Below are 17,305 nucleotides of genomic sequence, written 5' to 3' on the forward strand. Positions count from 1 at the left end.
GAAATATAGCTTTCCTTACAGAAGTATAGACATATGGAATATCCTGGACAAAGAGATGGTCCAGTCTAAAAACTTAAATGAGTTTAAAGCTAAATTCGACTTATTGAAAAAGTTTCTAGAGAAAGAAGCTGTATGCGGCTTTCATGGATTTGGAGAAAGCATATGACAGGGTGGATAGACAAGGATTGTGGAAAGTGTTAAGAATATATGGAGTAGATGGGAAGTTGTTGAATGCTGTGAAGAGTATGTACGATGGTGCGAAGGCTGCAGTGCGTGTGGATGGTGAACTAAGTGAATTTTTCTCTTTGAAAGTTGGTTTGAAACAGGGATGTGTCATGTCTCCATGGTTGTTCAATCTGTACATGGATGGGGTAATAAAAGAGGTACAAGGTAGGGTAGTGGATGTTAGAGTGGCCCTGGTGAGAGAGGATAGTGTTTGGAAACTCCCTGTACTGTTGTTTGCAGATGATACTGTGTTGTTGAGTGAACACGAAGGGGAGCTGCCAGGCTTGATGGATGAGTTTGAGAGAGTGTGTAAGAAACGGAATCTAAAGGTGAATGTAGGGAAGAGTAAAGTGATGGTCTTTGAGAGAGGTGAAGTCAGTGAATGTACAGCGAGGTTGAATGGTGAGGAATTGGAAAATGTGAGTACGTTTAAGTACTTGGGTAGTGTGATGAGTAAGGATGGATGTTTGGAGGGTGAAGTGCTTGAAAGGGTACAGCAGGGAAGAAAGGTTGCTGGTTCTTTGAAAGTAGTGATAAGAAACAGGGAAGTGAGCATGGAAGTGAAAAGGTTACTACATGACAGTATTGTGGTACCAACTCTAACATACGGAAGTGAAGCTTGGACATTGTTGGAAGGACACAAGTCAAGAGTGAGAGCAGTGGAAATGAGTTATTTAAGAGGAGCCTGTGGAGTCACGTGGAGAGACAGGCTGACGAATGAGGATATAAAGGAGCGTTGTGGTGTGGATGTGGATGTGATAGGAAGCGTTATGAGGAACACACTGAGGTGGTTTGGCCATGTGGAGAGGATGGAGGGTGAAAGACTGACGAAGAGAGTGTATGTGAGTGAGGTGGAGGGGGGAAGAGGGAGGGGGAGGCCGAGGATGAGATGGAGGGATGGGCTGGAGAGGTATATGAGACAGGGGGGTGTAAGTTGGGAGCAGGGCAGTGAAATGGCGGGAGACAGGGCAACTTGGAGGCGCTTTTGTTTGTGGCCACCCCAAACGGGATTGAGGCGTCTGGCAATAGATAGATAGACAGAGAAACAGCGATGGAAACCCACGAGCATAGTACATTCCATGTATATCACAATTAGGTATATTAGGTAAATACTTAAATATTTGGAACGACTTAGACAAAGAGGTGGTGCATGAGAAAAACATTCATGTGTGTAAAGGTAGACTTGATAAATGTGGATATGGAGACAGGTCAACACGAGCATTGCTCAATTCCTATAAACTACAAATAGGTAAATACACACACACACACACACACACACACACACACACACAGCGGTTCAGCTAGAGCAAACGGATGTGTCTCGAACGCCTCTCAGCCACAGCTGCAAACCTTAAGTAGTTTTCAGAAATTATGTTTGTCCTGTCTCCTTTGATCTTGTTTTAAGTTTAAAGTATTGTAAGTTAATACTGATTACCAAAAATATAAAGAGTTGTTGTCAGTGAGTATGCATGATTGTTTATAGTATTTTCGGTAACAGCTCTTTTGGTACTGTAACCAACCTTAATGGAAAAGTTTCTAGAGAAGGGAAAGAAGTTGTATGCGGCTTTCATGGATTTGGAGAAAGCATATGACAGGGTGGATAGACAAGGATTGTGGAAAGTGTTAAGAATATATGGAGTAGATGGGAAGTTGTTGAATGCTGTGAAGAGTATGTACGATGGTGCAAAGTCTGCAGTGCGTGTGGATGGTGAACTAAGTGAATTTTTCTCTTTGAAAGTTGGGTTGAAACAGGGATGTGTCATGTCTCCATGGTTGTTCAATCTGTACATGGATGGGGTAATAAAAGAGGTACAAGGTAGGGAAGTGGATGTTGGAGTGGCCCTGGTGAGAGAGGATAGTGTTTGGAAACTCCCTGTACTGTTGTTTGCAGATGATACTGTGTTGTTGAGTGAAGACGAAGGGGAGCTGCAAGGCTTGGTGGATGAGTTTGGGAGAGTGTGTAAGAAACGGAATCTAAAGGTGACTGTAGGGAAGAGTAAAGTGAAGGTCTTTGAGAGAGGAGAAGTCAGCGAATGTAGAGCGAGGTTGGATGGTGAGGAATTGGAAAATGTGAGTACGTTTAAGTACTTGGGCAGTGCGATGAGTAAGGATGGATGTTTGGAGGGTGAAGTGCTTGAAAGGGTACAGCAGGGAAGAAAGGTTGCTGGTTCTTTGAAAGCAGTGATAAGAAACAGGGAAATGAGCACGGAAGTGAAAAAGTTACTACATGACAGTATTGTGATACCAACTCCAATGTATGAAAGTGAAGCTTGGACGTTGTTGGAAGGACACAAGTCAAGAGTGAGAGCAGTGGAAATGAGTTATTTAAGAGGAGCCTGTGGAGTCACGTGGAGAGACAGGCTGACGAATGAGGATATAAAGGAGCGTTGTGGTGTGGATGTGGATGTGATAGGAAGCGTTATGAGGAACACACTGAGGTGGTTTGGCCATGTGGAGAGGATGGAGGGTGAAAGACTGACGAAGAGAGTGTATGTGAGTGAGGTGGAGGAGGGAAGAGGGAGGGGGAGGCCGAGGATGAGATGGAGGGATGGGCTGGAGAGGTATATGAGACAGGGGGGTGTGAGTTGGGAGCAGGGCAGTGAAATGGCGGGGAACAGGGCGACTTGGAGGCAATTTGTTTATGGCCACCCCAAACGGGATTGAGGCGTCTGGCAATAGATAGATAGATAGACCAACCACAAACATGGCCAACAATGTAAACATCAAGGGACTTGAATTTCTAGGATTTGACAGTGAAACAGATGTCATGAATTTGGTTAAAACATTGATTATGAGGATTAGTAAACTAGAAAAGAAAGTGGAGGATTTAGTATTAAAAAAAACATTCCTGAAAGTACCAAGAATATCATACAGAGTCTGATCCAGGCCAATGAGATGGCAAACCAGAAGACAGAGAATTTGAAGCGTGAAAATATCAAATTATGGAGAAAACTAGAAGAGAGCACTAATAAAACAGAGAAGGTGAGTAGTGTGTTAGAAGAGCAAAAGGCAAAGTGGGCACATGTGGAAGAACTTAGTGGTCAGCTTAAGGGAAATCATTTAGGAAGAAAGGGAAATGAACAAGAAAAAAATGGAAAAAAATGTAGTGAAAATATTGAAGAAAAATGAGAAAATAGTGAGAGACACTGTAGAAAGGAACAGATGTGTGGTAATATTTGGAAATCGGGAGGAGGAAGAAAAGGTTAGATGTGTGACTTGAGAGAGACACGAATCTGGTGAGAAAAATGTTGGGCGAGATTGATCCCGAACGAAACAAGTGGGAAAAAGAAATTGAGGAAGTAAGGAGGATAGGGCCATATATGAATGGGGGAAGCACGACCAATGAGAGTTAAGTTGTCATCAGAATGTGTAGTAAATGATACACTTAAGGTGACCTGGAAACTAAGTAAAGAGGCAGGGATGGAAAATATTACAGTAAGAAAAAATTTGAATGAAGAAGAAAGAGAAGTTTTAAAATCTTTGAAGGAACAAGGAAAAAATGACAGAAGGACAGAGGAAGAATGCAAAACTTCTTTTTGGAGAGTGATGGATATGAAAGTAAGGAAGTGGTATGTGAGGAACTAGAAGTGAAGGAAACAAGGAGTATGGACATGAATACGAAAAAGAGAGGAGTGAGTAAAGATAAAACTAGTGCAGTAAATCTAAGTATCATGTACAGTAATGTGGATGGTTAATAACTAAGAAAGGGGAAATTGGTGACTATATAAATGAAAAGAAACCTGATTTTGTTTGCTTGGTGGAGACTAAATTCCCCCAAAAGTTGATACAAAGTTATTTGGATGGAACAAATATAATATTTGGAGGAAGGATAGAGAATGCAAGCTTGGAGGAGGTATAATGATTTAACCCATAATGACCAAAGAGCAAAAAATACAGAACTTGAAAATACCATGGCTGAACTTTTGGAAGTTGAAATTGAGAAGAGTTATGGAGAAAAACTAGATGGAATAGTATTTTATGTCTCCCAAAACTAGGGCATGGGCAAAAGAAGATTACGAAGTTAGTAAGTGAATCTATTATTAACCCCTAATACCAGGCCATCGACAGGCGACCCCCCCGGGTGGCAGCGTTTGATCGCGGTCTGAGTACTTGTGGGAAAATATTAGCCAAAAATCAGAGATCAACCCTAGAACATTATACTTGGTATGGCAGATAGTACTTACATTCAGCTTTCTCCAGAGACAGGTGTTGAGCCTTCATGGACTACCCAAGGACTTGTGGAGACTTGCAAAGTTGGGTAACAAAATCTTCACTTTCACATCTCCAGCAACCCGGTTTCCTCTCTACCACAGCCTCATTCTGTCACAGTAAACTTTATACTACAACATACAGGTAGTTTGGAATCCGTATTTGTACAATAAGCACTGAAAATAAGGCCAAAATCAACGAGGCGTATGACCGACATGCAGCGCGGCGGCGGTCTTCCCGTCACTCAACAAACATTTCCATTTTCACAGCTAAAAACACGTATACTACAACATTATTTTCAATCATATTACTTCCCAAAAGATCACCGCAGCGCGCCTTTTATTCTGCCTTACGCCCGTCACTTTATTCTCGTTCCTGTCGGCCGCTCGCACTGACTCGGAAGAGCTAGAACTCGCCATAATGTCACTTTGAAAGCCTGCGGTAAACTGACGCTAAACAGGGGTAAACCGTGTGAAAAAAAGCTAGTGTTACAACTGGGGAAACAAGCGTTTCCTATCAGCATAAACTGCTTGTGAGAGGAGAGCGCAGATTTAAAGTTCTGAGCAGTCAGAGCGCTGCCATGTATCACAGCCAGGCTGGCCGGGCCGTGGGGGGGGGGAGGGGAGGGAAAACGCGATACTTGGCAACAACGGAGGTCAGTAGTACAAAGGTAAAGTATACTAACTGTAGCTAAAGGGTGGTGGTACTGATAGACAATACCAGCTGGAACATCCTTGCCCGCGTTTATTCAAAATTAACTCGAATCGCAAACGCGACGCTCCGCCGTTATGTCCTTTTCGGCGAGCGTCGCAAATGCAACGCCCCGCGTTTTAGGGGTTAAACTAAAGATGATAATTGAACGAAGGAAAAGATTAATAATAATGGGAGACTTCAATTGTTGAGAAGTTGACTGGGAAAGTATGGATGCTGGGAGCAATGTGGAATCATGGGGAAATAAATTAATGGAATGGTGATGGAAAACATGTTAACCCAAGTAATTAAAGAAAATAAAAGAATTTGGGGTGATGACGAACCATCAAGACTCGAATTAGTATTCACAAAGGACCCAAATGATGTGAAGAACATAACCTGCCAATGCCCCTTTGGTAAAAGTGATCATCTGGTTATTGAGACGGAAGTGGTGGGAGTAAGGGAAGGAGAAAGAGATGAAACACACAGAGGAAATAGATACAATTATGGGAAGGCAGACTTTGCTTTCCTGAGGAACTTTTTCCAAAATGTAGACTGGAGTAAAATGAATATGATCACAAATATTGATGAGAAATATGAGTTTCTCATAAAAGTGTATAAAACAGGAGTTAGTAAATATGTTCCAATATTTTCCACAGCTATGGAAAGGAAGAAAGAATGGTTTAACAACAGATGTAGAATGGCACATGAGGAAAGAAAAAGAGCATGGAATAAAGTGAGAAGAAGGTATGGTGAAAGCTCTTGGGAGGAGTACAAGCAGGTAAGAAATGAATATGTAAGGGTGCGGAGAGAAGAGGAAAGGAAATATGAAAAAGATATTGTAACTAAATGTAAAAATGAGCCGAAATTATTTTATACGTTTGTAAATGGTAAAATGAAAGTTTTCATTCATTCATTCATTGCCAGACGCCATGTATACCAATCGGGGTGGTCAAGGGCTTAGAGTTAATTGTTTTACATGGAGGGGCACTAATCCTCCACCAACCCCACTTGACACGTAGGGAGAACGTTATGCCAACAGCATCTGGTGTTCCCAGGCAGTTACCCATCCAAGTACTAACCAGACCCAAGAAAAATTGTGTGAAATAATGAATAACAAACTGCAGTCAGTCTTTGTGTTGGAAGAGGAATTTAGGGAACCTGAAATAGAACCAAGGATGATGGGAATGGCAGAAATTAATGTTGATGTGAATGAGGTTCTGCAGCTGATGAGGGATTTGGATGTAAGAAAAGCAATGGGGCCAAATGGTGTGGCTGGATGGTTCCTGAAGGAATGTGCTGACCAGTTAGTGTGGCCTGTTTATGTCATCACCAAGAGTTTGCTGGAAAATGGACAGTTACCTAAAGATTGGAAAAGAGCAAGTATTGTGCCAATCTTCAAGGGGGGAGATAGGGAAGATCCACTCAATTACAGACCTGTATCACTCACTAGTATTGTTTGTAAAATTTGTGAGAAAATTATTAGAAAAAGATGGATAAAGTATTTAGGAGAAAATGAAGTGATAACACCAAGACAATTTGGTTTTAGGGAAGCAAGATCATGTGTTACTAACCTATTAAGTTTCTACAGTAGGGTAATAGATGTCATATAAGAGAGAGAGGGATGAGCAGATTGTGTCTATCTTGATCTCAAGAAAGCATATGACAGGGTGCCTTATAGGAGACTGCTGTGGAAGCTGAAGACCTTTGGAGGGGTGTATGGGAAACTAATAAAGTGGATGGAAGATTATTTGATACGAAGGCAGATGAGAACAGTCATAAGAGACAAGGTGTCACAGTGGAGAAACGTAACTAGTGGAGTATCCCAGGGCTCTGTCTTAGCCCCAATAATGTTTCTGATATATGTAAATGATTTACCAGAGAGTTTAAATAGTTACATGAATATGTTCACAGATGATGGTAAAATCATGAAACATTAAAGGTATTGATAGTTGTAAAAAACTGCAAGAGGACTTGGACAAACTCCGCGGATGGAGCCAGACTTGGAAAATGGATTTTAATGGCAAGAAGAGTCATGTATTAGAAATGGGAATCAGTGAAAAAAGACCGCACTGGACTTATAAAATGGGCAGTGAGATAATTTGTAAAAGAAAAGACGAGAAGACTTGGGAGTGATTATTCAGGATGACTTGTCACCAGAAAAGCATATAAACAAAATCATTGGAGGAACTTATGGATTACTGACCAACATGAGAGTGGCTTTTAACCCCTACACAGCGGGCTTGTTTACCAATGACTTGCGTGTCCCGCGGGGTTATTTGGGCTCCGACAGACTCTCAAAAAATATTTGCCAAAAATCAGTTATTAGTCCTAGAATAATAAAATTACATATGCTTATGGCACATACCTTCAGCTTTCTCCTGGAATGATTGTTGAGCCTTCGTCGGTTACCGTAGGACTTGTGGAGACCCCTGAAGTAGGGTAACGAAGTCTCCACTTTACACTTCCCGACAACCCGTAATATGATTACCACAGCCAGATACAAACACTATAAACACTATTCTACAATTTTCAAGTAGTTTGGGATCCATACTCAAAAAAAAAAAAAAAAAAACACTGTGAAAGCAATGGAAATTACGAGCGCGTCTGATCGTCGCACTGGCACTAGTTCGCTCTTGGTTCTCTGTCATTTATTATTCATAAAACCCCTCACACTTTATATTTCTATTACTATATAACACTTATATATATCTACAGTCTTTATCCATAAGTTTCCTTCAGTAGTATTAGTTTATTGTCACTGTAGGGATTCAATTTCTTTCAATAAAATACGTAGCATTCACTTTCTCGTCCTGTATACTGGCATTGAGAGTGAATGTCACTTTCATCTTCACTCTCATAACTCATAGCATTCAGACATGCTAGAGTGAAACTTTCACTTTCATTACTCCTAGGGTATATACTCGTATTCTTATAATACTACTCATTTACATTTCTATTTACGTTCTCTATTTTATTTACGTTATTTACATTTCTATTTTATTTACACTGTGTTATGCACTGTCACTTGAAATAACTTATAAAACTATTTTCCATTGTTCACGTATATTTACATTCATTACTTTCACTTGCTGTTTACACATTATTTACACATTATTTACAATTCCACTTGCACTGTTTTACTCAATAGAAAGATCGTAGTCACCCTTTTAACAATTGTCAGCCCTTTACCTCTTTCCACACAAGGTTTAGTAGGGGGTAAAGGTCACAGGGCCATTTGCATGGGGGTGAAAAAAGGCCTTGAAGTCAGCAAGAAGAAACATACGTACCCTCGCTTCGGAAGATGAGAGTAAACTGATAACGGAGGGCCGGGATGGAGGCCTGCTTAGGGGTTATTCAGAGTTACCAATATTAGTTCTTGAAACAGCTAAGTCTAGCACTGAAATGACTGGCAGGAAATCTAGACAATACATTATAAATTTGGTAGTTCCAGGTGAATGTAAATATCACTTAGGCTTCTTCCTTCCCTCCTTACATGTATATTTATTACGAAAATAGATTAGAGGCCTACTTAGGAGATATATATTCAGAGCTACCAATGTTAGATCTTGAAACAGCTTTGTCTAGCACTGAAATGATTGGCAGGAAATCTAGACAATACATTATAAATTAGGTAGTTCCAGGTGAATGTAAATATCACTTAGGCGTCTCCCTTCCCTCCTTACATGTATATTTATTACGAAAATAGATTATACGGCATATTTCAAGGGGAAAAAAACAGCGAAAATTAGCGAACGAGTGCATGTGAGGTGTTGTCAGGTGATAATTAGCCAATTCCAGGTGTATGGTACTCTCACTTACCTTATTTCTTTCTTGTATATATTATTTGGTATAAGAATAGGACATAGGGCTTATTTCAATGGATGAAATCAGTGAAAAATTCCAGGGAAGATTTACTTAGCATAGCACGGCCGGGCAGGCGCAGGGTAGGGTAATGGAGGGGGGGTAGGGAGGGGAGTCAAGAACGGGGAGAAATGGCTAAATTGTCAACAATGGATGGGAGTACAGATGAGATTAGGAGTGCTGACTAGTGTTGGACATTGGCAGTACTGATAGATGATACAAGCCCCCACTTGGAAGCCCGGGTGAATTCAAAATAACACAGAATCACAAAAGCGACGCCCCGCGGTATGATCCCTTGCTCCCAAGCGTCACGAAAGTGACGCCCCGCGGTTAAGGGGTTAATTATATGGACGAGGAAATGCTGAGGGAGCTGATAGTGACCATGATAAGACCAAGACTGGAGTATGCAGATGTGGTATGGTCACCTTATTTGAAGAAGCATATTGATAAACTAGACAGGGTTCAACATATGGCAACGAGGATGATACCAAACGTAAGGGAACTCACTTACAGGGAGAGATTGGAAAAACTGAAGTTACCACCACTGCGTGAGAAATGGGAAAGAGGTGACTTGATCATGATATTTAGAAATGTATGAGAATTTGAAAGGATGGATAGAGAGGATCTATTTGTGTTGGGTGATGGAAGAACAAGAGGTCATGACTTCAAGTTGAGGAAAAGTAGATGCCTTAGTGATCTTAAAAGATTCAGTTTCCCGAATAGAAGCATAAGTATTTGGAATGACTTAGATGAAGAGATGGTGCAGGCAAAGAACATTCATGTATTTTAAACTAGACTAGGTAAATGTAGATATGGAGACAGGACAACACAAGCTTAGCTCAATTCCTGTATGCTGCAAATAGGTAAATACCGGTACTCAAAATAATTATAAATACAGATGGTTACACCTGTGAGATATGGCCAGGAATCTGGAGGCTTGAATGGTATGTGTAAGTAACTAGGCCATTTCACCAGACATGCTGTTTACTGTCTCCCCCATGCTTTCCCTTTCCTAGTTTTCTGGATCCTACCTAGCCCCATGATTAGGTGGGAAACAGAGTGCAAGATGATGATCATGATAATTAACTGATCAGTGGTCTGCCATTCTTGTGTGTCCTAATGAACAAAAGATAAACGGTCGAAGATGACACAGATGTAATAAAAATGTCTGTAATAAACATGTGTGCGTAAGTACAACGATGCAAGTGAAAAAGGTTGCACCCCTACGTAAATGATCAGTTAGGCTTGCAATGCCCCAAGATCAATCAATTTGCACTAGAATGTGCATCCAGTGACAATACCACTACTGACAATACTCAAATTGTCACCTGCAAGCATTTTATATTTTGCATCTGCATGAAACCAGGGCTGCCACTGTATGGTATAAGCAAAGGGCCATTTGCATTATTCATTAGTGGTCCTTCTGCAATATCCATTATCTGTGGTGTCAAGAGTGTTTCTGGTAAGATGTGCACCAATATTTTTTTGATCGTGCACAACTAACCAATTATTTCTTCCACCCTCACCTTTGGTGCAGAAGTGTTAGCAATAAGCTGGAGCTCAGTAAGACAAATATAACAGTGATGTGAAAAATGAATTTGAATTCAACAAGTGCTGTGCTTAAATTTAAAAATTAAACAGATTTTAATGACTGAAATCTACCATACCCACATAACCTTTACATGCTCACCTTTGGCCCAGATGTGACAGCAATATTGTGAGGCAAAGAAGGACAAATATCTATGAAGTCAATGGCTGTAAACTCCTTCACTGTCACAGGGAACTGAAACAGGACACAGGAATTAATTCACTACACTTCAGAGGAAATAATATACCACAGTATAGATATACAATTAATGAATCCTAGGTCCACTTCTTGTATTGCCAAATTTTTAATAACATCTTGCATCCAACTGACATTCTTTCTGGTTTGTCCTTGCTACCTCCAGATGATTTGATTCAGGGACCAAAACTGATGGCTCTCCCTTATCCACCAAATCCTCCAGCCAAAACTAGTAACAAAAAGATGCAACAGCACACATTACAATAAAACTACCATAACTTCAAAATTACACATGTATGTGTAAGAGGAATACACATACATGCATACCTCGACATCCTGCGCCCAAATAATCAAACACTAGCTACACTGAACAAAAGAAATTGGGGAACATTCCCATGATCTGAACGGCCATCGCTCCCTAGGTTTGAAAAGTGCGTATCCAAATGCGGACGTGGTGGTGTGTGCAGCTCTCCTCGTTCTTCCTCCATCCCCTTGCTTCTATCCCCATCTCCAATTCCCCCAGCCCTCCTCCATCCTACACCACGCTCAGCACTGCCAGGTGTGTCTCCCTCCTCGTCCCCCCACCCTCCCCCACCCTTGCTTAACACGCTGCCTGCCTTGCCAGCACTCTTCATCTCACTGTGTCTGCTGCCCTGAACGCATCTCAGCACTGCAATTCTCACCATCTTACCTTTCTGCACTGCTTCATGCTGCACCACCATCACCACCACCATTCAAAAAGTTAAGCTTCAACTTCTGCCCAGCCTGCTGCCAAGAGGCCCAACAAGTCCACCACCTTGGTTCTGAAGTTGGATATTATTTGGCATCACAAGGCAGGAGATGGCCCTGCCAAGATCAGTCAAGCCCTTTTCGTTTGTCATCAATAAATTCCCATAACAAGTCATATGTGATGTTTGATGTCCCATTTTTTAGCAATAGTATTGTTTATGAGGATAATAATATAACTATGATGTTTCTGCATCAGTCTCTATTGACTGAATAAGGTATATAAGAGTCTGGGTTTGGGCCTGGAACGCATCTCCGGCTTTTCTTCAGTATCTTATGGAGAAAATTATTTTGATATCCAGCAACTCACTGTCCAAACACTCCCACCGGTACACAACACTCCTGGATATTGGGGTATGTCTGTACATTCTACTGAAACCTGTAATACAGAAAAGTAGTACAGTAATAATTCTGCACTCAGTACTTATGTGACTGGAATAAGTCTTATACCCTACCTTTTCCAGTCACATACCTATCTAGCCTACTAGCATAATGAAACTCTCACCTGAAATAGCATCAGCATCACTGGGTAACATAATCTACTCATTCACTCCTACTCCACTCTCAAACTACAGGTACTTCCTATTTGCCTCCTTACTAGAATAGAACTGTCCATAATATGAAGCCATTTTTGCCTGTTCTGTGGTCTCTGCTCAGTTTTAACCTCTTGAATCTTGTGATGTATTTTCTTTGCTAATTTCTTGCAACTTCCAAATGACTAAGTTCACAAAAGGTTTCTAGTAGTCTAGGGGTCAATGAAGAATACGAGGTGCTACCCAAAAGTTACAGTAATTTGAATACTGTAGGAAAATGAATTACTTTACCTCCTAGTTCTCACTGTCGCCTTCAAAGTAGTCCTCTTGGGCATGTATACAGTGGTCCCTGCGTTTTTTCCACGAGTCCATGCATCCCTAGAAGGTGTCAGGTGTGATGGTCTTGAGCACCTCCTGCGATTCTGTCTGGATCTCCTCTATCTCTCTATCTATTGCCAGATGCCTTAATCCCTTATACGAGGTCGCCACAAACAAATCGCCTCCACATCGCCCTGTCCCCCGCCCTTTCACTGCCCTGCTCCCAATTCACACCCCCCTCTCTCATATACCTCTCCACTCCATCTCATCCTTGGCCTTCCCCTCCCTCTCTCCCCCTCCACCTCACTCACATACACTCTCCTCATCAGTCTCTCACTCTCCATCCTCTCCTCAACTGAGTCAAATCGACACCCTTTCAGTTGTAATTTCAGCTTGGGAAACAGGAAAAAGTCGCAGGCGGCAAGGTCAGGCGAATAAGGTGGGTGGGGAATGACTACTGTGTTAATGAAGTCAGGAACTGCAAGACAACAACTGATGTATAGGCTGAGGCATTGTCATGATGCAGGACCCAGTCCTTGTTCTTCCACTGTTCTGGACATTTGCGGCGGATGTTCTCCCTCAGACGCTGCAAAACTTCACAGTAAAACATTTCATTGACAGATTAACTGGGTGGGATGAATTCCTTGTGAACAATCCCTTGGATATCGAAGAAAACGATCAACATCGACTTGACACTGCTGCGAACTTGACGCACTTTTTTCATCCTTCCTTGAACCACCTGTACCAGAAAAATGTTCTGCTTTGGGACATGGTATTGTCACCAAACGCTTGCTGAAGCAACCTGTGAGTTTCTGCAGCCGTCTTCTTGATCTTGAAGCAGAACTTGATGCAGGTTCTTTTTTCCGTGGGGTCCGTCATTGCAAAACCGCCAAACCACCTACACACCACATTACAATAGTAAGTGTAGCTCAACAACACGTCCACTCACAGACACAGCCAGGGCAACACTGATGTACAAGGGGTGTGGCTGACTCCTCCTAGTGGCAAAAGGCAAAACTGCAAAAGGTTGGTTCCCTCTGTTCAAATTACTTGTACTTTTGGGTAGCACTTCGTATACCTTACCCCTCTAGTTTCAAATATATCTCATAAGCTCAATAAAATCATCCATGGGCTGCAATACTGAAGTAAAAAATGCTTAGCGAAGTGGTTAAGACTACCAACATTCTCCAGCATTTAATTTTTTCATTCACTTAAGTATCTCAGTTAAATCACTCCAAACACTATGCCATTCTTATGAGTGAATATTTAACTGATCCCTCCTTCCTTCACAAGAAATCTTCCATATACTGAAAATTATTTTTGTCATTCTTCTTGCATATATCACTGGGGCATAAATCATGCTGGCAGTCACAAAATCCAAATTATATTGGTACTTAAATCTCTATCTATTATAACCAGATGCCTTAATCCCATATGGGGTGGCCACAAACAGATCTCCTCCATGCTGCCCTGTCCCCTGCCATTTCCCTACCCTCCCCACAGCTCACACCCCACTATCTTATATACCTCTCCACTCCATCCCTCCATCTCATCCTTGGTCTCCCCCTACCCATCTCCACCTCACTTACACAGATTCTCCTCGTTAATCTCTCGCTCTTTATCCTCTCCGCCTTGAGTAAATGTTTCCACCTGGATGCATACCTTTTGTCCAGATATTATTTAAAAAAAAAAAAAAAGTACAATAATGATTTTGAACAGCCAGATCACAGCGTCTGGGTAATGGATTGTCTGGGTAAGGGGCACCAGGATAATCGAGGGATTACTGTATTATAGTTTCAGCCAAAAACAGAACTGCGAGATTTTGATCTTTCTTCTTCTTTTTTTTGTGGTATTTAGACAATTCTAAGACACTTTTCTTCCATGGCACTTTCATCACAAATTATTTTTTATTTTACTCTTGAGGGCTTGGGTAGGTTAGGCTAGGTTATCTTCAGGGGCAGAATAAAAATAATTAGTGATGAAAATTCCATAGAAGAAATGTATCACTGAATTGTCAAAAAAAATTTAAAAATCAGAATCTTCTAATTCTGTTTCTGGCTGAAACTATAATTTTACCCGACTTTTGTACTTCCATGCTCACTTCCCTATTCTTATCACTGCTTTCAATGAACCAGCAACCTTTCTTCTCCATTGTACCCTTTCAAGCACTTCATCCTCTAAACTTCCGTCCTTCCTCATCACACTACCCTTATTACATATCTCCATTTTTCTTTTTTCCTCAATAGCTTTCAGTACCAGTAACTGTTGAGAATTTGCTGGTTTTGGCTTTTGGTTTACTTCCAGTACATTCCAGATGATACTGTGTTGTTAAGTGAAGACGAAGGGGAGCTGCAAGGCTTGGTGGATAAGTTTGGGAGAGTGTGTAAGAAACGGAATCTAAAGGTGAATGTAGGGAAGAGTAAAGTGATGGTCTTTGAGAAAGGTGAAGTCAGTGAATGTACAGCAAGGCTGGATGGTGAGGAGTTGGAAAATGTGAGTATGTTTAAGTACCGGTACTTGGGTAGTGTGATGAGTAAGGATGGAGGTTTGGAGGGTGAAGTGCGTGAAAGGGTACAGCAGGGAAGAAAGGTTGCTGGTTCTTTGAAAGCAGTGATAAGAAACAGGGAAGTGAGCATGGAAGTGAAAAAGTTACTACATGACGGTATTGTGATACCAACTCTAATGTACGGAAGTGAAGCTTGGACGTTGTTGGAAGGACACAAGTCAAGAGTGAGAGAAGTGGAAATGAGTTATTTAAGAGGAGCCTGTGGAGTCACATGGAGAGACAGGCTGACGAATGAGGATATAAACGAGCGTTGTGGTATAGATGTGGATGTGATAGGAAGCGTTATGAGGAACACACTGAGGTGGTTTGGCCATGTGGAGAGGATGGAGGGTGAAAGACTGACGAAGAGAGTGTATATGAGTGAGGTGGAGGGGGGAAGAGGGAGGGGGAGGCTGAGGATGAGATGGAGGGAAGGGTGGAGAGGTATATGAGACAGGGGGATGTGAGTTGGAAGCAGGGCAGTGAAATGACGGGGGACAGGGCGACTTGGAGGCGATTTGTTTGTGGCCACCCCAAACGGGACTGAGGCGTCTGGCAATACATAGATAGATAGATAGACATTCCACAGAAAAAATCAATGGTACCAAGGTCAACCACAATATGGGGATTCTTTAAAAGATAACACGGCGTCACATTTAGATATGCTTACTTAGATTAGAAGGTGAGGTATTGATGTTGATAAGGCTAGGGAACTGACAAGTCCAAGTTGACTGAATGACATATGTACAAAGGACATAAAAATTAGTTCATAATGTAAAGGGTTACTGTTCTACCATTATATGAAGCATTTGTAATAGAAAAATTATGGGCCAATATGGGAAATTATCCAGGAAGCATATTTAAGCAACTTTAGCATAATTATCTTCTTTCTCTGGACCAGGTTTTGATGCTGATGGCACTGACTATATCCATTCTTGAATAATGCATACCACTTTTTCATAGCTAGATAGGAAGTTTCAGTTCATCATAAAGTATCTGCTACCAGTACAATATCTAAAATGTGATTTTTGAAATTGGCTGACTTAATTAAGGGAGGTCCTTTGCATGAACTGTTTTCGTTGGCATTTACCAAATTAGTACTGAGTGGGTTCTCTAGCTCCTTGCTCTATCTGCTACTGCATCTAAAATAAGTTTAGGTTAGGTCAACCTTGCTCATTCTGACACAGATGTGCTACCAGATGGAGTTGTGAGCTGAAGAATATCAGTACCTCCCCTCTTTATTTACTGTCTATCTATCTCCAGCCAGAAGCCATAATCCCATAAAAGGTGGCCCTTTGTCTCAGTTAGTTGTTTTACAGAGGTGCACTAACCCTTCCCCAACCCGGTTGTTGACACGTAGGCAACATGTGTGGGTTGGTTATATGGTTGCCACTCAGCACTGTAAATGGTTTGTTGGCTTAATTAGGCTTGTCGCTCAATGTAAAGCTACCTGAGAAGGAAAGAAGAGTAATAAAAAGTGACAGGAAAGATGGGAGAAACAGGGAGGAGGGCAGACACAGAAAACTGAATGATAAAGGTGAAAGAAGGAATATGTACAGTAAAGCCACAAGTTAAGTGACATCTTTGTTTGCAGTCTTATGGTTAGTGGTGGCCTGCAAATATTCCCAAACACAAGGTTTCATGCGAAAAACCCTCCATTCGTGGTGAGAAAATGTAAATACACTGCGTGCACGGAAAGCGATCGTCGCTGTTCACCACCACTGCCGCAGAAGAGGTGCAGCACAGGATGGATGTGTTGCATGGAGAGGCAGAGGCAGCAGAGGCAGAGGAGGGTGGAGGTGCCAGAGGTGGTGGGGTGCAGTAGCCTCACCGCCTGCCTTGGAAATAACACCCCCATCATTTACATTAAGCACCTCATTCTAGCCTTCCAAGTGAGTTTCCTTGCCTATTACGTACACTACTTCGTATTAATACAAATTTCTTTTCAGGCGTGACCAGTAAATTTTACATGTCAAAAATGGGTTTGAGGAGGAGTGGGCATGGGACCCAGAACCAATTAGCATATTTCCCATAGGATCAATGCCCCAAGTTTAGCAGTTTCATGGTTTGCGTTACTTTTCATGGAACCAGTTAGGCATGAAACTTGGGGCTTTACCGTAAGCAGCACTACATCCAGTGAGTGGATGATGGTGCTGCCTACTTCCCCCATCACCTTTATTATTCTTTTTCTGTTTCTGCCCTCCTCTCTTCCTATTTCTCCCATCTTTCCTGTCACTTTTTACTTCACTTCTTTTTTTCTCAGGTGGCTTTACATTGAGTAAAAAGCCTAATGGTTTCCTGTATGCCAAGAAACCATTTACAACCATGCGTGGTATCAGATACCCATACAAC

At 41.6% G+C, this 17,305-nt stretch overlaps 1 protein-coding gene across 1 annotated transcript in view; it reads right to left on the reverse strand.

Annotated features, from left to right (window-relative positions):
- Window positions 1–17,305, reverse strand: part of LOC145409682 (U3 small nucleolar RNA-associated protein 15 homolog) — a 403,188-nt gene that overhangs the window by 359,817 nt on the left and 26,066 nt on the right. The window contains exon 2 of the mRNA XM_080280034.1: window positions 10,679–10,771. Coding sequence (XP_080136160.1) covers window positions 10,679–10,771 — 93 coding nt within the window. The remainder of the gene's footprint in view (window positions 1–10,678; window positions 10,772–17,305) is intronic.

The sequence above is a fragment of the Coenobita brevimanus genome, chromosome 82 (genome assembly GCF_032717465.1).
Source record: "Coenobita brevimanus isolate Jiangsu-jjx chromosome 82, ASM3271746v2, whole genome shotgun sequence".
Classification (NCBI taxonomy): Eukaryota; Metazoa; Arthropoda; class Malacostraca; order Decapoda; family Coenobitidae; genus Coenobita; species Coenobita brevimanus.